The 26,179-nt window shown below is 41.6% G+C and overlaps 1 protein-coding gene across 2 annotated transcripts in view; it reads left to right on the forward strand.

Annotated features, from left to right (window-relative positions):
• Positions 1-19,405: 19,405 nt before the first annotated feature.
• trim9 (tripartite motif containing 9) overlaps positions 19,406-26,179 on the forward strand; it is a 40,731-nt gene continuing 33,957 nt past the window's right edge. Inside the window, exon 1 of one of the 2 annotated variants that reach the window (XM_085767338.1) lies at positions 19,406-20,456. In XM_085767338.1, the coding sequence (XP_085623464.1) occupies positions 19,617-20,456 (840 nt within the window). In that variant the 5' untranslated portion in view covers positions 19,406-19,616. The remainder of the gene's footprint in view (positions 20,457-26,179) is intronic. The other variant, XM_085767337.1, reaches the window with a different exon arrangement.

The following is a 26,179-nucleotide window of genomic DNA, read 5'->3' on the forward strand; positions in this document are numbered from 1 at the left end:
ATGTATGAAGGTCACCGGTGGGCAGTGCTCCCGTGCTCTCCGCATTGTCACACGGCTCTCAGAGCCTGTTAGGATCCACGTGAGACCCGATGGGCTCCAGTAATTTCAAGGTTTCTAGAGTGATGAGTGAGAAGTGGCACAGCGTGGGAGTGAGGAGGTAGAGCATGTACTCCAATCAAAGCTAAGCCTCTCAAACTGAGGCTGCACTACACAACAGTTTACAATCAGTGTCTCTGGGTTTTGCACTTCTTTCTGCCCCCTCCCCCCCAAAAAATCAGTAACCCTTTCATTTACAGGCTGTTAATTATGTGATAATGTTGAGAAATAACAATTAATTGCATAGTTATGCCAAGAAATAGCCTAGAAATAACGGTCAATTTCATATAAGATAAAGCCAAGAAAAAAACAATTGATTGCGTAGAAATAGCCTAAATTGTAAGGACTTGGTGGAAATTCTGGCCTTTCACAAAAAATTCAAAGCATGAAAAGCATGTCAATCTTTTGCCTTCATGAAAAACATGACATTACTATGAAATTGACTGTTATTTCTTGATATTACTATGCAATTAATTGTTATTTCTTGGTTATTTCTTGACATTATCGCCTAATTAACAGCCTGTAAATTAAAGGGTTACCAAAAAATCTAATTCACTCTCAGTTTTCTGCCTTTTCACCCAAATTCAATAGTGAGAAATTCAATAGTGAGAAAAACACAGCATTGACTGTACATCTTATGACTGTCCATCCATAGTGACTGTACAATTATGATCGTTAACTCTTCCACTAAGACCTTGGTGTCAGAAAATCAGATGAGAGGGGGCTCTTTTGATTGGCTGACTGTTTTCAATCCAATCATCATCATCATCATAATCATCATCAATTATCATCAAAACAGACATGTTCATTTTATACTCTATACACATACTGGAACCTTTAAGTGTGCAGGTATTACATCTAAACGTAGAATTTACCCTGAGCACGTTTGTTCTCATTCCCTCTTTAAAATGGCACTGTGTCAGCAGAATCGGGGGGATGCGCTGATGCGGATTTTCCCAGAAGACCAATGAAGATGACCAGACATACCTGAGAGCTACGTAAGCTTAACATGGCAATTACAACTAAATACCAGCTGCTCCAGGATCCCCATCAACATCTGGAGCCACTGGAGCGGTCTTAATTACCTGTGAGATTTCATATTTTGCCTTGTGTCCTCTCATACATCTTACTTATTCTCGCCACGAGGACTTCCTGTGGTTCAGACTCTCCAGAGGGATTCGTTGCCAACTGCTCACAGATTACAAGCTTCAGGGAGCATGGTTACACTCCAGCTGTTGCTGTAACACACAACATTACAACAACAACAACAACAACAACACTCTTTTTTCACCATGGATAACTAAATTTCATATTAATTGGGCGACAAAATGTCTTGTAAACGTAACCACATGCTGATTAATGCAGTTTTAAAGCATTAACTCATTTGTGTTAAATTATCTGGGATTTTTGGGTGAAATCAGGGCAACTTGGAGCACCTTAAAGTCAACAAATTTGAATATTTATCCATTATGTAGAATTAAATTGAATTTTTAAATTTAGTGTTAGAGATTTTGAAATGTTTTTAAAATGTCTTATAACATGAAAAACTTTCCAAAAGTTTCACATAATGAGTAATCAGTCATTCTTCTCCCTTCAGCTCTATCCACAGTGCCATTAGGGAGCTGTGTGTGAAAGGGGAGCTGGTTGCGTTTTATTGCTTTCTATCAAATTCCCCTCTTTATGCATCATTCTATTATGAGTTTTTCTCTTCGGTGTAAAATCAAAACTACAGTAATTGCCTTTGTTACAGAAGCAACACCTCCTGCTTTCTCTCATAAAAAACTACAGTATAAATCACTCTGCAACCCGAAACCACATTAGGGATTCTTCAGCGTAATGCCTTTTCTCATTTGTGAAGTCGCAGTACAAACAGTATCCTCAGTTTTGAGCTCAGCCGCCTGCAGAAGTGTCAAAGTGTCGAGCGACTGAACCCTCTGGCCACTGATTAATGAGTCTCTCTCTCCTCCCACAGCCCGCAGCCTCTTAAAGGTGCCACTGAGCTCTCATTTGTTTTCACGTCTCTGTCACCTGCAGGCATTGTCGGGTTCAGATGTGTTGCACACTGAATGATAAATGGTTTGTTTCCTGATAATTAAGCCTCTTGGACAGCAGATAGGAGGTGTTAATTAACACTAACACTTCAGACAATCTTTCCTCAAATGCAGCAAAATGGAGAATTCATCAATGACAACTTGGTTGTTTCTTTAAAAAAATGCTTTAAAATACAGTAATTGTTCACACTGGTCACTTGAAGTGTTGACAACTGGTTGGTAACTATAGGTTCAGGTGTGATCCTATATCTTCAGTGCAGGCAGGTTTAAACATTTAAGAAAAATCAGCTTCGTAAATGTTTTAGTAGGAGGAAAAACACTCATTGGGATTATACAAGATAGGCCTATACACACAGTGAGTAACAATGAACTCTAACCCTCCTGGACTTGCTGTCCTGCAGTGATGTATTGCTATCCATTCGTCTCCAGTGGATGCTTGTGGACAGTAAAAACCAGTTTCTAAATGTGATGTACGACCATAAATTCAGGAGCTAAAGAACCGTACGAAATGGTGGATGCTTCGGTGCAGTGTGTGATATCTTGTGAAATGAATTTATGGGTTTGCTGTAAGCCACCCAAGAAGAGACAGGGAATCCATCACCCTGGGGGGAAGAAAATAGTATTTTACCTGCAACTCTCTAACATAATTTTGGCAACAGTGAGATTAGCTGAGAACGCCCTTAGGTCAGTGTTACAGCTGAGCATACTCTGTGCTTAATTTGATTTCTTTAATAGCTTTAATCTCACTGGGAACCAAAGTGGTGTTAGATCCATCTGGAAAAGTTACACACAGTTGTTAGTTTATGATGCATGTCTCTTTTACATGTGTGTTTCTCCATGCCTGCCTGTGTGCATTTGACCAACTTGATATCATTAGACATCAGTGAGTGGATGCTGTTTGCTTATCTGTGCATCCGAGTGCAGTGAGTGATTTTACCGCAGTGCTGTCACAGGTTTATGGGGTGTAAAGAGGCAGCGTCCTTCTGTGGTGTTCAAGGGAAAGGGAAGATAAAGGAGGGGTGATGCACTGAGTGACATAAGAGGAGGAAGTGTTGTTAATAAAAAAAAAAAAAATTGGGGTCAGTCGGACAGTGTGTCACTGGGCCGTGGAGCGCGAGTGATTCTGCTGAGCTCAGCTGACATCCTGACGCCTTGACTCATCATGGAGGCAGCAGCGGCAGTTTTCAGATTTAAGAGACTTAATCTTTATTGGCACTTCATGACTTCCACTAAGACTGTGAAGGGCATAAATTATCACTTCAAAAGTAATTGAATGTGTCTGTGCCTCAAGATGAACTCGCTCAGGGCTCTGAACTTTTATTCCATTTTATTTGACTGGCCATCAAAGGGCTCGAATCATCTGTGATCTTGTGCTTTGTATGCAGCGTTAGACTCCAGATAACATTTCCATTTCTTTTCAGTTTTCAGACTTTTTTCGTTGAAACCTCCTGCGTGTGTCTCTGAAGAGCCCATGCAGTGTTGAGAAACATTTTACAGAAATGCAGAGGAAATGAGGTCAGTGATTTTCAAATGATAATGACTTCCTCCGCTTTTATTCGTCGACATGTAAAGCAACCGCGCTACACAAACAAACAACAACAACATGAATCTGCAGTGGTGTCCATTCGCTTGGTACAAAGCAGACAAGTGCATTTCTTTGCATATTGTGTTTGGTATTTGCAAAGCAGCGGTGTCTGGTTCTCTGGAGTTTTTGCACGCTGTTAGATTAGTTCGGGGAGCGCTCAGTGTGCAGCCTGGGATGCCTCTTTATGAGCTTCTGTAAATGTGTCAGGCAGCATCAGGGGAAAGCCAACTCCTCTGGTCCCTGTAATTGGATTTACATGTGTGGAAGAAGGCCTGGATTCATTTGGAACAAAAGACTTTTTTCTACTCATCCTACACGGTCCATCCTATTGTTCAACATTTTTCAATTCCCTCACTGCTGGAACAAAACCAAAAGTGCAGGCAAGAATCAGCTTGTTGGTTATCATAAACAGGTTAAAAATAGGACAGTGTGGTATGAAGGGAAAACAACACATAGCTACTACTGTGTGCAGTCCTCTGCAATCTAAACAACCAAGATGAATATCAGAGAAGATGGCATTGACATTTTTCAAGAATTAATGTTCAGACACCCACCGCCCACATCATGTTTATATTCTAAAAAAAGATAGAAAGGAAAAAAGAAAGAAAGAGCCTGTCACTGGATCACCATGCAGTGAAATGTTCGACAACACTGTCACATTGTTGGCTCAAAGCTCCTGCACATAACTTTAAGTTAAACATAGTGGAGACACTTATTTTTAATTTCAGACTGTTTACATCCAAATCAAGCAGGAAGTGGGAGGCAAAGTTTTATTTGATGGCTATTGTTAGTTTATCTTCACAAACTAGTTATTTACCCAAACCTCCTCTTTTTGTTTCCCATTGTTTACAGTGCCAATTATGGAGACAGAACTAGAAACATGACCTAAGGTCATTGGTACTGGCAGATTTCTCTATCATCATCAGGCCAGGCATCCCTCTTTTTTTCATCTAAATTTCAGCCTCAAAGTCATTGTTTTATGTCAAAATCATTGTGTTGGGCTGCAGACCAGTAATAATAAAGATAATCAAACATTTAAAAGATCTATGGCTCTGCTTCTTTCTGACCATAGTGTAGCAGGAAATTAGTTTTATTTTGAGGCTGTATTTCTGCTTCATTTCCTCTCACTCTGCAATATTGCAAAAAGAAAACTAAAGTTTGTAATCGCATGAAGAGGCCGAACACCAAGTCGCCCTCATCTTTGCCCACAGTGAAACCCAAGCATCCACCCAGTCTGTGTATTTTAGGGATGATTTCAACAGCCAATTTGTCCTTTGTTTGTGTTAATTTGTGTATGATTCAATCTCCTCTGGATTTTAAGAAACATGAAGCTTCAACCAGGCATTAATACAAAATGCATTAACACTAAGAGCTCTGATGGGCCCATTAAGATTCACACATTCACATTAATGTTGACACTGTGCCTTGCAGAACTGAAGGTGAAGACAAGAGGTGTTGAGTGACATTCAAAACGACGGAACAAATAGCATGGTGCCTCATTTACCATGCATCTAATCATTATCTAACCTTTTTTTCTATTTTTTATTTTATTTTATTTTATACATATAAGGATTGACAAACTCAGTTTCCATCAAAATAAAATCCTAAAGATACTTATTTGTGGCTAGGAATGGTGTATCCAATGCTTATGTGTTATAAATAAAGTTGGTTTAAAACTTCCAGGTGAGTTATGACGAGTCACGCATTGTGCGCACGCGCAGACATGTATGGCGCGTGAGGAGGCACCGGAAGCATGTAAACAACCAAACTACACCGATTTATCAACTCTGGACAAGATCTACAGTAAGTCTGAGAAGATTGAGACGGAATATTGGGCCTCATTCACGAACCGTTCTTAAGAACAAATTTGTTCGAAGTTTTTACGAAGATTGTGGCATTCATGAATGTTTTCTTATCCAGAATTTGTTCTTAACTAAGAACAAAATCTACGAACAGTCAGGAGTATACTTACGCACTTTTAAGTGCTGAGACTTCTGCAAAAATAACCGATTATAGTGTTTTCTTTTGTTCTGCAGTTGTATGATATTATATGATTTGAATAAGAACTATTTTCTTATCTTTTATGATGTTTTTAATAATTATATATTAATAATAATAATTGACAAATCATTGCAGTTTCTTAAAAAAAACATTATAGACACTTATTCATATCAGTTTTTTTTTTTTTAAGTGTTCACACTACACACAACTGTTTTTATTTTTTTTTTTAAATATATGATAATATGATGATATTTATGATGGCACACGTGAGAGTGTGGTCTCTCTGATAACAACCCTAAGAGCTGCATCCACTGCTGGCTACTAAATATAGCCTAAATATAAATATAAAAATATAAACTAAATATAAGCCTTTTGTTTGTTTCATTCCTGCCACAGTAGCGCCACTTCACTACTTTAGTTCTTTTTGGTTTGGAGTCTGGTGCTCCCTCCCAGATTTTCATTTGAGCATTTCAACTTTCCCTCTCACTCCACCTTCTCTGCTCAGTGCCTGTGGGTTCTGTGTGCACACGGCCCTGCAGTCTCATTTTACGGGCATTGATGGGGCGGTTACCTATGCTAATCCTATGTTAATTAGACTCACCTGGTACACGCCCTCAACTTACGAGGAGATGGCATAAGAACACAGCTGCGAACAATTCTGAAGCTTACGAACGCGTTGATGAATCTGACGTAGGGTTTTCTTAAGGAACCTCTTAAGAACAACTTAAGAAAGAATCTAAGAAGGTTCTTAAGAAGATATTGGTGAATGAGGCCCATTGTTATTAACTTACCGCAGCTCAAGTAGCTACGTGAGTTTTGTGCCGTAGCGGGCGAGAGAAAGAGAGCGGGCGACCGGAGCTAGCTAGGAGCTAACTTAGCAGTGCAGCTGTGTAGCGGTGACTGGAGCTGTTTGTGTAAATAAATACAGTCTATGGCTACGACCCAAGACCACCGCAGTGAAGTTAGTTTTTAAGTCGGATATTCGACAGACATTCGCAAGCCACTCCAACATTTCATGTGCAGTGCACCTGTATTGCAGGCTTTACAGTAAACACATGGAGAAGATGGCTACAGCATGAACCGACTTCCTGTTTTCAAAATAAAAATGTGGGATATTTAAAGCAGAGACACCATGTTTAAAGCTATTGAGAAACTATTGAGCTAAATATTAACATATGAAAATTAATCAAATATATTTAGAGATTTAAAATGTAAAAACAAGCAGTGTATCTCATGCAGCCACCTAGCTAGCTACTACAATCCAACATGAATCACATTCTTGGAAGCTATTGAGCTGAAATGCTAAGATTTAGCCTACTTATAAAAATAGGCTATGTCATCATCACTGGAGTTTTACTCGCAGCTATATTTTGAGGATCAATATCGAGGTAATTTTCCCTTATAATATGTCACATTTGATAGGCTATATTTTGTGTCAGTTCAGGAAAAATAATCCTAAAACTTTTCCTCAGCCAGGGAGGAGAAAGGTGAAGATATTATCCAAAGATGCAGGAGCGAGACAAGAAGCAACAAAATCATGTGACAGGACCAGAATCCAAAAGAGATTTGCTGCTACTCCTGTCATGAAAGGTACGTCTCAGTCTGGTCCATATTTTTGACACTAGTGTTACTAGTGCACTGTTTTGTTTTTTTCTCCTTTGGCTGTAAAAATTGTAGTTTTGAAAACCCCCAAATTTCACTTTATTTCTGTATTGCTGCCCTCACTCACCTGCTCTGCATCAAAGGTAGACAACCTAAATCCCCCTAACAACTGAAAATACTGTAGTTTTCTCATGTAGTTTTCTATCTACTGGATGATTACAGGTCTGTTTGAGTTGCTCCATTTAAGGAACATTTCCTTAGTATAATTGCATTAACATTGGATTATTTCCACTCTCTGTCAAACTCACTGTCCTTTAGTATCCACCACAAAGGTGCATCCACTCTTCAGGACTTTCTGCCATCTTTCATCTCTGCTAACTCTGCTATGCTGCTTTCCCTTTGTCACTTCTTTCCTTCTTCCTCCTTTGACATATCTTCTTTTGACTGAATGAGTGCACAAGTTGCTGGGCTGCCATTCATTTGTCTGTTTTGGGTCTATGATTGTTCATTATTGATGCATGTGTACACCAGCACAAAGGCTCAACTGGCCCTCCACTTTATTGATTTGAGCGCGTTGCTGCTGCTGCTGCAGTCTGGCAGGCGAGCTTATTTGATTGGCCAGACATTTGTATCTGAAATTGAATTTGGGGATGATGATGTCTCCCAGTACCTGCAGTGACTCAGACTTCAAAGTTCATATGCAGGAGTAATCAGTGCGGGAAATTAAATTTACATTTTATTTCATTTTCTTTATAAGGACAAGGGGTATTAATTTGTGCCAGTGTGAGCTACAGCTAGTTGGTTCGCCTGCAACCAAGTTGTACAACTACTCAGGTATGCTGTATTAGTACAGATGTGATTTGTTTCAATGTGGTTTTATTTCAATGAATAATCATTGCAAATCACTACAAAGTAACTCACTCTATTCATCCCATCATCCTGATGAAGGTGATGCCCTTTTTCTGACAATGTCCACAGGGCAGTGATTGGTATAATGAGTTAGAAACACAACCATGACACAATGGTAATGTTACAAGGTCTGGTAAAAGGATAGGCATAATAATGGAGGGGGTTGGACACTGAGTTGGCGTTGAGGTGGGGGCTAAGCCCAGAGCAGGAGGGGTAGGAGGTGAATGTATGAGTGCAGACCTGAGCCAGTTTGTCTGCTCCCGGGACTGAACCAGATTTGGTTTGCAGTGTTTTTACTGCCAGTATTTTAATTGAGCCTACAAATCATGTGGTGGAGTCTAAATTCATCAAGTGAAGACTTCTCTCCCACAACAGTAATTGGTTTCCAACCTAGTTGAACCAATGTATTATACAGCACTCTCCATCACCAATATAAACACACCAAATGTGCAATGCCTTTTGGAAGAAAGATGTTTTTCCTTTAACTTCTCACTCCTCTGTATCATATTTAGCAGAAAGACCTAATCTACATCAAGTGCAGACGCAACAATTACGTTGTTCATACATCCCTGCAGGCCTGTGTTGCAAAATATACCATCAATCCTGCTCTTGTTTGTCCAGAAACAGAGAGATACTTCTTATATAAGGTGGATGTCCTTGTTTCTAAGAATGCCCATTGCCCATGTAAGTACAATCGTTCATGACTCAGTGACAAATGATGCTCACACAAACCGATGCTGTTGTCTGAGAGGCAGGAAGGATTGTCGGAAGTAGTGGGAGGACAGGACGGGCAAGTGTGAGGAAGCAGTCTGAATAGCTAGAGGTGGGAAGCATACAACGGCGTATCATTCATGGACAGACACCCACGCAGACACACACTCATCAAAACCCCTTAAAAATATATTTACGTAACGAGCCTCCTGCCCTTAGCAAAGTACATGAGTAAATCCTATTCCTTTTTATAAAAATAGTCCTTTGGAACAGACCCCTCATTCGGATGTGACGTAGAAGATTTCTCTTTTCACATTATATCTCAGTATGTTGAACGTTAACACTGCTGTCAAGATGCCAAATGCATTGTGCAGTAGAGCTGGCAGTCTCTTCAAGTAATTTGTTGATTTATGAAGGTGCCTCATTGAACTACAGTCTGTGTTTTTTAGAGCAGAGGGTTGGACCTCTTCCTGTGCCTGAAACACGTCCACCCACGCTTTCAGCCAATGGCTTGGGGGAAGAAAATTGCACATTTGTGCTTCTTCGCAGAAAATCCGAAAATTAAGACTTTAATGCTCTGAAATGAGGCAGCCAGCCTCACCATTAATCATGAGCTTATATCAAAAGATTCTGAAATCATTTATGAAAACCAAAACTGGCAAAATTACCAGGACTTTCCACTTCCACCCGCTGTTTCATTATATATTCTCATCGTACATTATTTAAGTAGATGGCATACAAGAAACTATAATACTTTTCTATAGGGCACCATAGTGACAGAATAGTTATCAAGTACAGTCTCCAGGGCCGTTGTAAAACCATCCACAATGTCTTTTCTGTGCCACACTGTAAAAACTGTGGTTTTGTGGATTTTATCAGTCTTATCTTTTTACTTTGGGCTGAAAAGAATATTTTAAAGTTTGCCAGAGAAGGCTCTGTGATCTATTAAACGTTTCCCTTAGGGGATAGTAGAGTGTAATGTCTTCCTCTTTTACTCAAAAATAATGTTTTTTTTAACGATGTAAAAGTTGTAGCTTCTCTGTTGTGACCCAACTCCACCATGTGCGACTGATAGATTCAGATACATGGATAAAAAGCAAATGAAACACAAAAACAGACACACCATCATCCAAAAACATTATAACAATTGTTATCACTTATTTTTTATCAGGATACAGTTTTGTGACCATCTCTTTTTCACTGTAATCATAAAAACTCAGCAGAGTACAAACCAAACTCTTAATCTTCACTGTGAATGCAACTATAGTCCTCAGTCCTTCACCACCATCAGAAAATGCCCCGACTGGTTGAGCCAAATCTAACACGAGGCTGCCACAGTCTGTTGTTGGATTTATTTTCTCTTTTTTCCGTCTTTGCTGCAATCTGTTGCAATACCAGTTCATCAGAGACAAACCCAACTGTAAAATTTTCATGTAGCATCTTAAAGGCGTGATGGACTGTTGTCAGAGTAGCTTTTTCTGATTCTTTTTGCTCTTTGTTGCACTTGAAAAGACTGTGTATTTGCCCCACTTTAGTGCTATTAAACTCAATATAAGATAGATGGAAGTTGGGAATGATCACATAAAATATCAGTATAAGGCAAAAATGTGATCTCTGTGACTTTGACTGTGGCGTGATTGATGGTGTCAGATAGGATGGTTTGAGTATTTTGGAAACGCTTGATCTCTGCACTAGAGGAAGTCACAGGTGAATGGATTGGTTGGTGTTGTTCTGAATGTACAACCTTTTGGAGGATTGGCTATAACAGAAAAGGGACCATGTTGGGATCCACTCCTTTGAGCCAAGAACAGAAATATGAGGCTCCAGTGGACACAGACCATAGCTTGGTCTGATGAATCTTGGATTTCAGCTGAGGATCGCAGATGGTAGGCTCAGAGTTTGGCATCAACATCATGAATCCATGAACCCTATATGAGCCTTGTGCACAGACCAGGCTGCTGGTGGTATAATGGTGTGGGGACTGTTTTCTTGTACCCCTTCCCACTAGCCAATCGTGGTTTCATTGCCATGGTCTCAGCATTGTTATTGACCCTGTGCATCCCCTTTATGGCCACAGTTTATTTATTGCTTTCAAATCTCTACTTCCATCAAGACAATGCATCATTTTTCCTGAACAAAGGGAATACCTTTGGGATGTGGATGGGATGAGGCCCATATGGTGTTCCTAATCCAATCATGTAGCCTTCAGGTATACAGTGTCAAGAGATTCATGTACATATCTATAAACGTAATCACTGACTCGTAAAATCAGTGCTTCCTTAATGTTTCTGTCTCGATAAGGACAAGACAATGAATTAAAATAGAAATTACATAAAAACAAAGCGAATACATATGAGAATGTACTGCATGTACAGCAAGCTATTGGATTACTGATAGTGTGACACAGATAACAGCAGACCAAGTGAAATATGAATGAGATGAATGAAAGAAAAGCGTGCCATGCCATCAGAGCTATACTGTATCAACACGGTCTTTCTTGCTTTTCAGTGTCTCTCTGTAGTACAGTGTGAGGTCTAATATTAGTACAGTGGACACATATTGTACGATGACATTTTAAATCTTTCAGTGTTGTAGTTTTTAGTGCATTAGTGAGGTCTTCCAATAAACTCTGCTGCCTTTGGCCCATTTTTACGCTGCTATTTTTGAACAAGAGAAAGGCCCAGGAAAAGCACCTTGTTTTTATAAAGGTAAAGTGGACCACTGTATCTCAGTGTGTAAGGAAAGTATTTTTGAGGTGGGTCCTATACTGCTTCCACATCACTAAGTATTTACAAGTCACATAGTTAGAAATGACATTCACCTGCTTTTTAGTAAATGGATATGGTAATGGTAGTGTCCACCTCTCCTTCTGCAGTGGGATTAGTTTAATGCTCCAAGTGTTTTGAACCAGAAGCATGGACAAACTCACCAGGCCACTAGGAGCTTCCCTCTGAGCAGTTTTCTGTCTTCACTTTGAGTCGTGGACTTCAAAACGCGTTGAGCATCATGAGGATTGAACTCTTAACTCTTGAACTTCTTAGAGCCTCACTGCAGCTCCTACTGATTGAACCCAAGACCTCAAACCTCCAGAGTAGTAGACTTAGTTCCTGAGCTATTTGAACACATACTTTTAAGGCTTTCTCAAAACTTTCCCTTGACTTCAAAATTGAAAGCGCTGGGAATCAAACCCACAACTCTAAAGCTACCAACACTCCCCTAGCCGTCTCCCCAGCCGCATTTATTCTCCTTACAGACTTTGAGTCTTTAATATGGATGTGAGTTTTATACCTGATCTTCTTTTAAAATGACCTTTTCAATAGTTATTCATTCCATAATGTAATGCTTTGCAATAAACTGCAGTATTTTCATCTTTCCTAGTCTGTATGTAGGTTTAGGTATGTAGGAGGTTCTACTGTGTTTGAAGTTGTGTCTTTAGCCAACAGAAGCAAACTGGTTAAATTTCCATCTGATTATTTATTTCATAATGCCTTTGGGATTTCATATCCTTATTTATCTGGAAAGGCCAATGCCCACACCTGACCGTTGCCTTTCTGAAGTCCTTTATTGCTGCTGGAGGTGGTGTTGACCGCTGCACCTCTTATTGCTCCCCAGGGGGCTTCTGCTGCTGAGATGGGGGGTGGCACCAATGAGCAAAACCAGTAGATCAATGGTCACCAGGCCAACCTCTCTGTCCTCATCCAGTGCCTGTTGGAGGTCAACTGTCAATGGCAGAGAGATTTACACGGAGGCCTGTGGTTGGCTGGGTATGAGAGACATTTAAGGGAGTGTGGAAAGCAGAAAACAAAGAAACACAGGAAAGGGAGAATTGACAGAAAATAAATAGTATGAAGGTATCTTAGACAGCTAATATCATGGCATATTTGTTATTATTTTGTATTTGTAGTGGTTTCACGCTGACAGTTTTTAACCAGGGTCTCCATCTTTTTCTCTAACCTTTCATTGGTGAATTAAATTTTAGCTTCCACTGAAATATTATTTTGAGCACAAGCTCAACCAAGCGATATTTATGTTATAAACATTTAGACTCTAGATTTGACAAACAAAATAATAGGTATTCTGCAAAAAGCAAAGCTGTCACTTTTATGATACTGAACAAGGCGAACACTGAAATACCTAAAAACCTTAGTGTGCAGATATTATACCTAAGTATAGCTTCACAGAGCTACTGATATTAGTTTTATTTTTGGCATTCAAATGGCGGTGAGAATGTGATAGAAAAGTGATTTTTGCAACATATCTTAAATCGATTTTGAGCCTATAGCTGTGCACTATCGCAGCTAAATCTCATCAATGGCTTCATAGCCATCAAAGCCAGTAGAAGCTGAACCAGAATGAGAGGATCTGACCCATGATTTTATCTCATACTGTTGTTTCTCACTGTGCCGATCTGTTCCCAGCACAACCTTGACTACAGGGTTTTTGCAAAAACTTACTTAGAGTACTTATATAGTTCACAGTTTATATATCTCACTCTGTCCAATAACTTTACCCAAACAGTAAAACTGCCTCCTCCATCACTCCGATATTCGAAACAACATCCCAAGTTTTATGAGTTCTAGTCCCTGAGGTTTTACAGAGAGGAGTTATATTTCACTGGCAGATGTGAAGGTCTCTTCATATTTGATAAAGGTGTCTAATGGTTTAAATCTCTGGCTGTGGCAGGACAACCTCTCCTTCATTTTCCACAGCTCCCAATGGAGTTTCCATGCTCTATGTCCACTGATGGAAATCACCATCAAAGTTTCATTGCGACAGAATTTATTTTTTCTCCTTTCGTATCTTTTTTTAAACATGGCCTGTAAAAGCAGCATGCACTATACCTCCTCTAGTTACCTGCCGTATTCATGAAGAATAATAAACACAGGCACTGGCTGTTGTGTCACATGATCTCTCTTTTTTTTTTTTGTATTCTCGTGCTCCATTTTTCTGTACCTGTTCTGTTTTCACTATATTGGAGGTAAACAAAGGCGTCCTCAGGCTTGTAACAAAGCCGGCAGTAACAAGAGCTGATTCCATTAGGCAGGGAGCCCCCGCTGGACGCCGGGTGGGGGTTGGGAGAGGGACTGAATGTATGGATCGACAAAATTGAAGGAGGCAACAAGCGGGGAAACACAATACAGGCTCCTATCCATGTGGGAAACCCAATACCATAACTCTTAACTATCATGACATATTTGGGTTATTCAAAGTATTTAGTAGGAGTCATTCCTTGAGGGCGAAGAGGACAATCAATGTGAACAACTGTAACAATCGAGCCTTGCTGAACTGCACAGCTGTGTTATTCAAATAAATGATCCCTGAAGACACATCGATTTCTTTGCGGCTCAACTAATTCACAACTACTTGTCACATATTTCAGCCCAGAGCAGCACTTGGAATTGAATGATCGCATATTTAAAGACGCTGAACAGAATCAATATTTTCCGTTCCGTGCTCGATTCCTCAGGTTGCTGTGGGTTGGGTGAACGTTGTAAGAGTCCCCGTGCAACAGGAGAGCCGGGTTTAGTAGCAAATCCCCAACCCATTCTGAAAAAAAAAATCATTAGGCTATTAATTGCAGCATAGATTCCCTGCAGAGCCGCCTGGACGGTGTGCATGGGAGACATGGAGAGTGTTGCTGCACGTGCCGACCTTTCCCCGCTCACATGTCTCTTTAGGCAGCCTACGCGTACTGTAAAATGACGATTGCACTTTCTCTCTGCTGCTGCTCTGCATTAGCAATGCAGCAGTGGGCTGTCGATTGCCGGCTTTGTGGAAGTTCACAATAACTCCGACCTTGGCCCCTCTCACATGAAAGTTGCACAAGCAGGCAGAGAGAAATAACAATCCAGCACACAATGGAGCACTTCAATGTATTTCAGACGCAGTTTCAGCTGCTTTGGGCTTTTGTATTTTCACTGACAGCATAGCACCGAGGGGCAAAGTGCCAATTCAAATGAGTGGCTAAGAAACACATCATTATGGGATTCCTCTCTTGCTGATTCCCTGCACAAAACTGCAATATTTAAAATCACTATGCATTTTTCTTCTACATTCAGAGGATCAGTCATGCCCTGATTGTCTGCTTGCTGCATGTCTTGACAGTTACTCTTATAAAGTTGTTTGGGCATTCTTCAAAAGATCAGACAAATGCATGCACATTGAAATGTCTGCTCAAGTTTTCTGAACTAACACGGCTCCAAAATGTTTCCATTTTTCTCTTTACCTCGGGGTCAGATGAGTGGCCTAATGCACAACGCTCATTTGCATTTTTTGGCCATTTTATATTCATTCTCCTTCCCTTTCTTCTTTCTTTCTTCTTAAGAATACATTGATGATCTTAAAATTAGACAAAATATTAGACTCAGCAGAACCACAGGAAAAAAACCTCCCAGTGTTATGTTCACTTTCATTAATTCTGGAGCATAATGAATTTATCATCTCCAGTTTCTCCCCGAAGGCTTAATTTGCAAATATTGCATCAAGAAAATGCATTTTTCAGGCCACTGTGAAGGACACAGATGGTGCTGAATCCATAAACATGAGTTCATCTGAGGTAGCGGAGGGTGATGAACTGCGCTGAGATGTCAAAGAGTCAGCACAGTGACATTGGACTTTTGTCATCTAAGGTGCCCGTTCAGCTCCAGAGAGCCGTAATAGCAGATGGTTATTAGGTAAGAACTGTTGCATAAGGAAAGGTTAATGGTGAATGTGCAAGTGATCTTTAGGAACAGCATATTCATAAGTTTGATTCAGTAGTTTCTGAAGGTTGGGTGAACTTTGCAAAGTGCAAATTAACTCTTATCTTCCCAGTATTCGTAGGATTTAATTCTGTGTTGGATGATTCTGCATGTCACAGTTTAAATTCAATGCCATTGCCCAGACAGGAAGTTGTTTGTCATATATATGTGTTGGTTGGTTTTCTAAGTCCAACTATTGCTACCAAACCAGCGTTAGAATTAAGAGCTGTTTACTGACTAGTCTGGAGCAAACACCGAAAGTTAAGCATCAACTCATCATTTCTTTACTGAGGTTAGCACGCTAACCAGCTAGCCCCAGCCCATCTCGTCACTTCACAAGAGAGACTCCATGTAGCTTCTAACCTGCACTGGAGACGAAGCACTGCTCAGAATATATACACATTATTTAAGACATAGAATGGCCAAAGCTCTTGTCAAACAATGATCACTACCCCCCAATCTTCTGCAAGAGCGTTTTGAGGCAGTTTTAGTTTCTTAAAGCCAAAACTGGATAAGAAACTATATATTTAGCCATTGTTTTAACAGCATTGCATAATTTGCGATCGAGGTAAACTAGTATTGAAGCAGAAATTATATGTAACATTTAAAAGACAAGACATTAAGCCAATTTTGAGCTAAATGTCAACCTGCCAACTAACACTTGTCTTTACAAGCACACAGCTGACAACTCTCATTTACTATATTTAGAGTAAAACAATGTCAATTCTGCTTCTTTGTCTTTAACTCAAACAAAAGTAACTTCAAAGGGATACTAAGTTTGTTTCTCTGTCATTTTTGGACTCAGTCTAACCATCCACACTCCCAAATTACAGTAACTTCATTCTTTTAAGAGTTAAAAATAACCCTCTCTTCAGCCACAGCTTACAAAACAAAACAAAAACTCCATCCACTTCCATTCATTCTATTCTCGACAGTATCATGACCGTGTCCCGTAGAGATTCCTATCCAGCCTGGTCTGTGTACGTAAAGCTCCTGCAGTCTGTGAGCTTCTTTACACAGATGGCTTGATGCCTCTGAGGCTGCAGAGGGAGTGTGAGCTGAGAAGAGTTAATAGACTCAGTGCAAACTCACAAAGGAGACTTTATCTCTTATCGATGGAAGGGTAGACTCCAATAGATTATACAAGCTCTAAGCAGGATGATTGAGCTGTTTTAATACTGCTTTTAGGACCAGTTTGACTTGTGAAGAGCAGACCTGCCTGCAAATTTAAAACTAAGATGTATTGCAGCTTAGTAATTTGTTTCCTGCATGTGATTTCCTGTTATTTGATGTTAAGACCAGGGCACAATACAAAGGAAGGTAATTCAGAAGTGTGAAACCAATAGGAGAGGTAGTTTTATTTCAAGGCAGGGACAGATTTGTTTGGCAAACTGAACCAGTCAGTAAAACCTGCCATGCACAGCTTGCCTGCTATTGAGGGTTTGTGCAGTGGATTGCTGTAATCTGACACTCTGTATTCAAAGAGCCTGCAGTAATAATTGTTAATCTTGGCATTTCCACAACAAATCTACAGAAGCAAAAGTGTAAGCAATGTTTAAATCTGCTCCAACTTAAACTGTGAACATTACCATATCCAGATAACGTGCCAAGGCTAAGCTAAGTGCTGCCTTTAAAGTTTAAAATTTGGCTGTTGGCTGCTGTTGCATTAGCACAAACCAGTTAAAGGCACAGCTATTTCCATTTGTCCTGATGGTACCTCTTCTCTAATGCTACTGCACATCAGGTCAGCGAAAACAGGCGCTTCATGGCCGTCTCAGGAGCCTTCTGGGGTGTGATCACTGAAGGGTAAAAAGAAATCTGTGAAGATTTTCTCTCAGAGCCGCCTGGTGTGTCTGTCTTGGCAGCAGGGAAGAGCTGGCACTGCAACAAATAGAGAGAAGATGAAATGGAGATTCAGCGGGATTGGCCACTCGTCTCCTCTAAGGCAGGAAACAGGAAGATGCAATGTGGCCCCCAAACCGAGGAGATTACACGGAGAACAATGTCATCACAGTGGAGGCGTCGGTGAGCACACGTGAGCCAAAAATAGCTGAAAATGACTTCTTAAAAACATTTGATTGGAATCAACATATTAATGCAGGGAATAATTCTACCATTTGATGTGTATTTATACAATATTATGTATTGATAATGGAGAAATGGAGCCCTACATGGAGATCATTAGGCCTATGAACATATATAGAGTTATTTGGCTGGATGCCAACTATAAATCCACATTATCTTTTAATTATCTTCTGTGAAACAACATTATTTTTCAGATTTCCACTTTAATATGTTTTGTCAGCTGTCAGGACACATTACTGAATGCCAGACTGATTATCTTTAGACGTCCATATTAATGTTCTTCCCATTCTTAAACAGCTTTAGAAAATATGCAAATGTAATCTCATTGAGTGGCCTCACGTTGCCCTCCGTGGATCTCAGAAACAGGGGCATCCCGTTAAATGGGATTATTTCATTTAATTTCCCTATCAACAGCTTCACTGAAGACTAAAACTGGGAGCTCACGTTGCCATGGATGTCTCGGAGATGACTGAGGTATTTGGCCATAGAAATGGAGAGGCTCTTTGGATACCAAAGAAAAAAAACCTCTTTTCGGTGCAGTGGAAAGTCGCTGCTTTATCTTATCTCGCAAGGTGTCAGTTTCCATGTTTTCAATCTCCTCCAGGAGTGATCTTTGCTCCTGCAGCAGCTGAGAGGAGAAGCTTTGCAAATAACAAACAACCTAAATCCTGCCAGTTTATACTCTGCTGCAGCGATGCAGAGCTGTACGGGGGTTTTATGCAGATCCTTGTTTAAACAATCTAAGACAGTCTTCCCAGTCACTGTCGACCTTTCTTTTTCTGACTTCAACTCTATTCTAAAAGAAACACTACTGTATTTTTTGTATCAGACAGTTTTTTAATCCTGAAATGATTAATTAGTAGAATATTAAGTCTGTTGGCAGAATATTAATTATGACAGAGTTGACAAACAGTCATTTATCATGCAAACAAACCCAGCATGTGGTTCCAGGTTATCAAATATGATGATTTGGTTTTTTTCCCCTTCATTTTATATTATTACAAATGAAATATCCTTGGGTTTTGAACTGTTGGTTCTACAAAATGAAGCAATATGAATCATTCATGTGTCTGTGGACATGTTTCATTATATTTTTCCAACATTGTATTGACAAAACTGTCAATTGATCAATCAATACAGTTAAAATGCTAATAAGGAAATGATCAGTGCAGCGATCCAAGTCAATTTGCCAATGAGGACTTTGCATAGGCCTATATTGTATAATCAAACAAACCCACAGTAACCTAGGCCATGTAAAGCCCTTAGAAAAAGTGTATCAACAATGTGATATATAATAATAATAATAATAATATTGTACCATTTATCTGGCACTTGTATACATGTAGCTCTGTTTAGCCTACTTAATAGCCCATAATAGCTTTGTCTTCTGATCTATTGTGTCTGCACTATCACAGTATATTAATTAGTCTTGCATTGTTTCCTTATAATCCCCTAAACAACTAGTAGGCTGCTTCTACATGTTCAGCAGTGTCCACAGTCACAGAGTGTGTGTTGTTATCAAGCTCATTAACGGACCCTGTCTCCACACTGACAGTTCAATTGTCCAATGGTTGTCAGGAATCCACTGGTTATCCAATGGGAACCGGTCTGTGCTGATGCTGTTTGCTTATTGGTGAGGAGTGCGTGGTATCTGTTAGTCTGCCTCCTCCGCGCTGATGCCTTTCCTCTGGTCAAGGTTGCTCTTGCAGTGATCAGCAGTGAGCAGGACGCGACTGGAGCCCCGTTTACGCACGAGAGCAGCAGGCTTTAACTTCTGTTTGTGTTTGCCTTTCACGCCTCAGAGGAATCTCTCGCCACACAGCAGCAGCAGCAGTCATGGATGAAATGGAGGAAGAGTTAAAATGCCCTGTTTGCGGCTCTTTTTTCCGAGAGCCCATCATTCTGCCTTGCTCCCACAACATTTGCTTGGCTTGTGCTCGGAATATTCTCGTGCAGACCCCCGATGCTGAGTCCCCACAGAGCAGCCGAGCCTCCGGATCCGGCGTCTCCGACTATGATTACTTGGATCTGGATAAAATGAGTCTGTACAGCGAGGCGGACAGTGGATACGGCTCCTATGGGGGCTTCGTCAGCGCTCCGACCACCCCTTGCCAAAAGTCTCCAAACGGAGTGCGGGTTTTCCCCCCGACTGTCCCCCAGCCTCCGCAGCAGCAGCAGCACCTGCTGCCGCAGCCCGGCTCTCTACCCCCGATCCCCCGCAACTCCTGCATCACTTGCCCGCAGTGTCACCGCAGTCTCATCCTGGACGACCGGGGTCTCCGCGGATTCCCCAAGAACCGGGTGCTCGAGGGGGTCGTGGACAGGTACCAGCAGAGCAAAGCGGCCGCGCTCAAGTGCCAGCTCTGCGAGAAGAGTCCGAAGGAGGCCACCGTCATGTGCGAGCAGTGCGACGTCTTCTACTGCGACCCGTGCCGCCTACGGTGCCATCCTCCCCGGGGTCCCCTCGCCAAGCATCGCCTGGTGCCTCCGGCGCAGGGCCGGATCAGTCGCCGAACCAGTCCCCGCAAAATCTCCACATGCACAGAGCACGAACTGGAGAACCTAAGCATGTACTGTGTACAGTGTAAGATGCCTGTATGTTATCAGTGCTTGGAAGAAGGAAAACACGGTACACATGAAGTCAAAGCTTTGGGCGCAATGTGGAAACTGCACAAGGTACGTGCGTAAATGTATCTGCATAAACCTTTGTTTGTTGTCGGTTAATTGTGCTGTTTCTTTGCGTATTGCGTTTTTGCAGCGATGATGGTGATGAGTCAGTTCACAGTGATTCATCATCCTGAGCCCAGCAACAAGTGTGGCCTAAGCCTTGAAAATGATGTTCCGCTATCTTGTCCGGTCCGTTTAGTATTCTGCGGACACACGCTGAGCTGCAGGTTGCTGATTCCGTCACACTGGATTCAGATGAAGCCTTGTAACAGGCATTACAGTAACTTGGTGGATTTTCCTCCCTGACACATGCCTCCTGCTCACATACGAGTCCGTGTATATCTCCAAAACTGGGACCTCAGTGCGCAGAGATATCAGGAGGCAGCTCTGTTTGTAATTCTGTTCACGAGTGGACATCCAGCAGCAGCTAGGCCTCCTTCATCAACAGGAAACTGCTGCTGTCACATCTGCTTTTCTCCCTATAAATGATAAACTTAAGTTGCTCAGAGATTTCAGCTCTCGGCCATTTGTCTCCTGAGCTTCCAAACAGAGAACTCCCTCTACTCTATATATGCCCCACTCCCCCCTCCCCCTCTGTGTTTTAACAGCCCACAGGTGCCCCACAGATCATTAGACACGGCTAATATTGGAGCTATGCTTTAATAAGAGCCAGCAGTGAAGCACAGTTGCAGGCCTGTTACTATGGACTGATGCTATTTTGGAAGCTGAGTTGTTGTGGGCAGGGTGAGGCACGGGCCTGCATAGGGCTGGACCGGCAAAGCTCAGTTTATATCTCTGCCTCTGCACCAGCAACAACCCTCAACCTCCACACTCCAGCTTCCAGTGAAGAGTGAGGATGTAGAGCTAACTATAGCTGCTCTCCAATACGCACTCATACACCCACACACACCTGGGAGTGGGATGTGTAGTGATGGTGTCTCCTGGTTTCCATTAGAAAACCGGGAGAGAGAAAAAAAAATGCATTGAGAGTTGATGCACATTGCGTAACTGCTGCCTCCCTCCTCCAGGTGTAGATAAGCTGCTCTCATGATGAGTTGGTCTCATATGTCTCCAGAACAGGCATTTTACAGACCTCCAGTCCAATCATCTCCCCCAGATGATGGTGTGATAGTGTGTCACCTCAGATGCAGGGGGGCAATTGTAAAACTAATGGAAAAATCAGAGGCAGGTTTGAACATTTCTCTCGTATCAAATTGCCATCACTTTAAAAGTTGCTGACCTTTACTGCATCTTCGTTCTTGGATGAAGAAAGAAAAAAAAAGCTAAGGGAGTATTTTTAGAAACCAATCAATGGTACCAGGGATATTGGTGCCAATACGCAGCCTGTCGCCCTGTTTTCTGGCTTCCATCAGGTCACCTGCTTATTTCTGACCTGTCATCTGAAGCTGCTGCCTACAGAGCTGTGACAGATGGCTCGGAGCTTGGAGCTCAGATCTGGCATCTTTTGAGGATGGGTATCTTTTGAAGCTTCGGGGTGTTCCTCATATGGATCGTCAGGGGAAAAAATGGGACTTCACTCCATATCCTGCAGAAATACTGTGGATTCTCGTGGATCAAACATACTTGTGCATAGTGAATAGTAGGAACTTGTGGACGAAGTTCAAAGTGGTGGCACTGGCTTTTCCTGAAATCGGATTGATTGCTACTCCAGTTTTCTTGCATATAACTCGCTAACTTGTGTTGTTTGTCCAGTTTTTGGTATCAGTCGATTGATTTTAATTGGCCAGAAGACCAATGTTTTCAAGATCTCTGGATATTTGCAAATTTATGGGTTTTACTGATTCAAAATGAAGTATGTTGTATTTTATTTACCAGCTCTGAGTTTACACGCAGTATGTAGCCACTGTCAAATGTGGTTTTTTTTCTTGGCATGTGTTTCTTTAAGCAGCATGAATTGACTTATTTTGGCAACTTGGGGAGCAGGGAAACAGGATGTACATAATTGCATCATTTTATCAAGCTGTTACGGCTAATGTATTAGCACTGACTAACTGGTGCCTCTTTACGAACCCTAGCAGAGTTAAAGCAACATTAACATTCACTTAGAGAGAACATCTTTGGCCACCTGACGAATGCAAGTCTCACATTCCTTCTCGCTCTGCTTTGGTTTCCCCTGACTCCTGAGAACATATATCTGGCTCTTTAGCTCCTAAATATCTCACCAGAGAGTCGCCACCTTTGTCTGTCTGTTGTTTGGTGATGTACAGTAGATAAATGCAGCTTGGATGTGGTGGAAGCACTGTGATTGAATCAAAACAGTCGTGGGCCATAAAAACCAAAACAAATGTGAACTGCTAAAATGTGGATAACAACTCCCAATTTTTAACAATTTTCACATAAAAAATCTGATCAAGTATAAATAAAAAATACTGGATGGTGCTGCTTTAAAGTTTGGCTTTAAAAACCATCCTGTATTTAATTCACATAGCAAAATGCAGATAAACACACACACAAACATCTTTCTGTCCTCTTTATACATAAAGTGATCAAAGCTTTTGGCAGTTTGAGCTTTTTGCGACTGTGCTGCTGCATTTTTCAGCATCTCTGTCGAACACCACACTGCATTTGAACTTTTAGTGGCACACCTTAAACCCACACCTGCAGCATTTACATTTCTCAGCTACAAAAATTTGGCAGCGCGCTCTCCTACGCTTCTATCACTTAATAAGATCTCGACTGTTTTTCCATCTGGGATTTGTCTTCAAGGCTTTTTAATCTGCACCGTCGTCATCATCGTTCCTCGTCTCAGTACGCTGGGACACACCGTGCTCTCTCTATCTTTGTGCAACATTTCTCTTTTCATGGAGAAAGAGTTGAACCACCTGCCGCCATGGCAACCAAATCCCTCTTGATGTTGTGCAGAGCAGCAGAGGTCTCTAAGATACTGGACCCCACGAGAAATCCATCCCAGATGCTTTTCAGCCTCCCTTCCCCTTCATCTACAGTTCATGCGTGTGTCTGTTGTACAATGGATGCTGCTCCGGATCATCACAGCCCCCGTTATTTATGCTCCTTCTCTGCCATTAGCTCACGCATGCCTCCTTGTCTTGACTTGTCTGCTCTGCTGGCCATTTTGGATTGCGTGACTGTGTCTAAATCACGACGGTTAATCAATTTCACGTCTTCAAAGTCAATTTCAGTTACAAAAGACGAGCAGAAATTTTTAAGATCGCGCCGGCGTCTTCAGATCTGCGTCGCAGGGTTTTTACTGTATGTGCTGACAGGACATCTGCGTTAATCTCAGTAAATCACATTAGAAAAAGGCAGCCTAAGATCATTAAAGCTGTGCATAGCGAGTGGTCGTCGGCTCTTCACGGATGTCACAAGAGGTCACGCAAGACCCCAAATCCAATCTGGGTCATGCTCTGTCACCTCCTTCTGTTTAGTGGCAATTAAAGGTGATTAATCAGACGGGAGGCTTAAGCACAAGAGGGTGTGTGGGTGTGCAGAAAATAAGTCACAGATTGCAGCAGAAAATTAGTAATTTGCCCTCTTGAAGAGATAAATCAGAGGCGGCAGAGGAGATTTTAACCCAGACGACCCTGAAAGTTTCCCTTTGAGCTCAGCATGAAAGCAGAAAACAGTTGTAGAAGTGAGTAATTTGAGGAATACACAAGTGATTTAAGGATTTTTCCACTTCTAGCCTGCACATGTGCTACGCTTTAATGTCGCCATGTGTTTGATCATAAGCCCACTGACATACACAGACAGGATCCTCTGGAAGGTTTCATACAAGATGCCCCAAAAAAGCGGGCTAATGAGGACAGAGAGAGCAGATCCTCGGACGGATATTGAAAGTCTCGTCTCGGTCTTGGGGCAGATGTCGTCAGCGTCTGTTGATTCATTCTGTGGATGAGCTACCTGCCGTCCCGCCTGAACTCAGTGGGGGCGGAGGAAAAGCCTTGAGAAGTCAGGCGCAGGCGGCGGGATCCCTGTTGCTCTCTCCTGCCCAGTAATGAGACTAACTGTCAGTTTGCATCTATTGTATCCACGATCGGTCCTGCAGTGTGACTGAACAGCTCTCAAGACATCCAGACAAAGACCAGCAGGAAACTGTCCCGTACAGAGGATGTATGGGGCTCATTAGAGAGGAGGGGAAATGTGTCACGCTACTTACTGATGTAAAACACTGTTATTTATTAGACAGAGTTTCTAACCCAGGAGTGTTCAGCACAATAAGAGTGTTACTGGTGACAATAGCGTAATATCAGAGAGCACACCGACTCAAAGTCTATTGATAATGACACTTATCAGCAGATCACAGCACAGTAAACACATAAGATCGCTTCAAATTGATATTTTTAGATCATTACTGTCATATCTCTAAATTAAGAGCTGCAGTTTAGTATGTGAGAAGCAAGTTTGTTACAGTTGATATTTCTGGGCATCAGACCAATGGTTGTCAATCAATAATCAACATTTGAGGCCAGGTGTTAAAGCAGAAGTAAGCGATCCGGTCGTTTTGGCTAACTTCTTGTCAGCCGATGGAGTTAGCAGCCCCCGCCCTCGTCATGGATCTATTGGTCCTCGTCCCTACGTCACCACATTCACGCGCATCCCTTGGCTGCACACACAGCCCTTCATTCCGTTCTCTCTCCTCATTGGATAAAGGTTGTAGGATACAAGGAAGTATACAAGACGTTTTCTCCTCGGCTTACGGCAGAGCAGAGTGACTGACAGACCCGTGTTTCGGACCAAACACTCTATGTAAGTGATTGCTGTCGGAAGATATAACTATTTAAGACTTATATTAACACAAACATTCTGCATACTTCTGCTTTAATAATGCTCATCCAAACTTCTATTTGGATAAGCAAACCAAATCCTGCATTGACACTTTTCCTGCGAGGGGAGACATTCCTGGACGTCCTCCCCTGAGTCCTGCATTGTTAATGACAAATAAAGGCTCAGCAACCTGTGGTGACACCACAGACTAAATCTTTAAGTATGCCATCGTCCCTATAAGTGATTCTGTGCAGATAATAGACATGGTTGTCGTACTGTTCACAGGCGCAGACTGTAATTCACTGATAAGGGGATGAGACGGAGGACAAAGGCGCGACTGAGGTCTATAGAGACTGAAATTTCACAGTATCCATTCAGGTTGATGCGGCTCCATTACAGGCAATGATATTTACCCCTCTAGCTGGCATGTAAAGAGATTAGCCGTGCAAATGTTAATGAAAGAAAGAGATAAAGAACTGGAAAATGAGAGTATGAACAGTATGACCCAGGATGCCCTGAGAGAGGAAGGGAGGCAAAGACTAAGCGTGAAAGAGAGGTAGAAAAATGGTGACTGTGTCATCGCCAGGTAAAACACCTCATGTCCAGTCTGTCCTTATGTGTCTACACAGGAAATAATGGCTGATGCACTGCATGTGACACATTTTTTATGTAACTTTTCTGGGTGAGAGCTCAAACTGCCTGAATATTTCAACTGGCTCCAGGCAGGAACTGGGAGAACTGAGAGATAAATGTCTCAAAACTGTAGCATGCCAATTTTCTTTCTGGTCTCACTAAGAAAGAAAAAGAAGAAAAGAGATCTTTTTTTATCCTTTCCTTTCTGTACATAAATGAGTCCCAACCAAAACAACTTTCAGAGGCTTTGCTGCATTTTAAAACAGAATATTTTATCACTTCCTCCTTTACATGTGGCTCTAACACAGTCAGCCCACATTAAACCAGGACACCAGTTGCATAGAGAAGTTGGC

This window comes from Trachurus japonicus, chromosome 22 (genome assembly GCF_045865225.1).
Source record: "Trachurus japonicus isolate A0001 chromosome 22, Traja_1.0".
Lineage (NCBI taxonomy): Eukaryota > Metazoa > Chordata > Actinopteri > Carangiformes > Carangidae > Trachurus > Trachurus japonicus.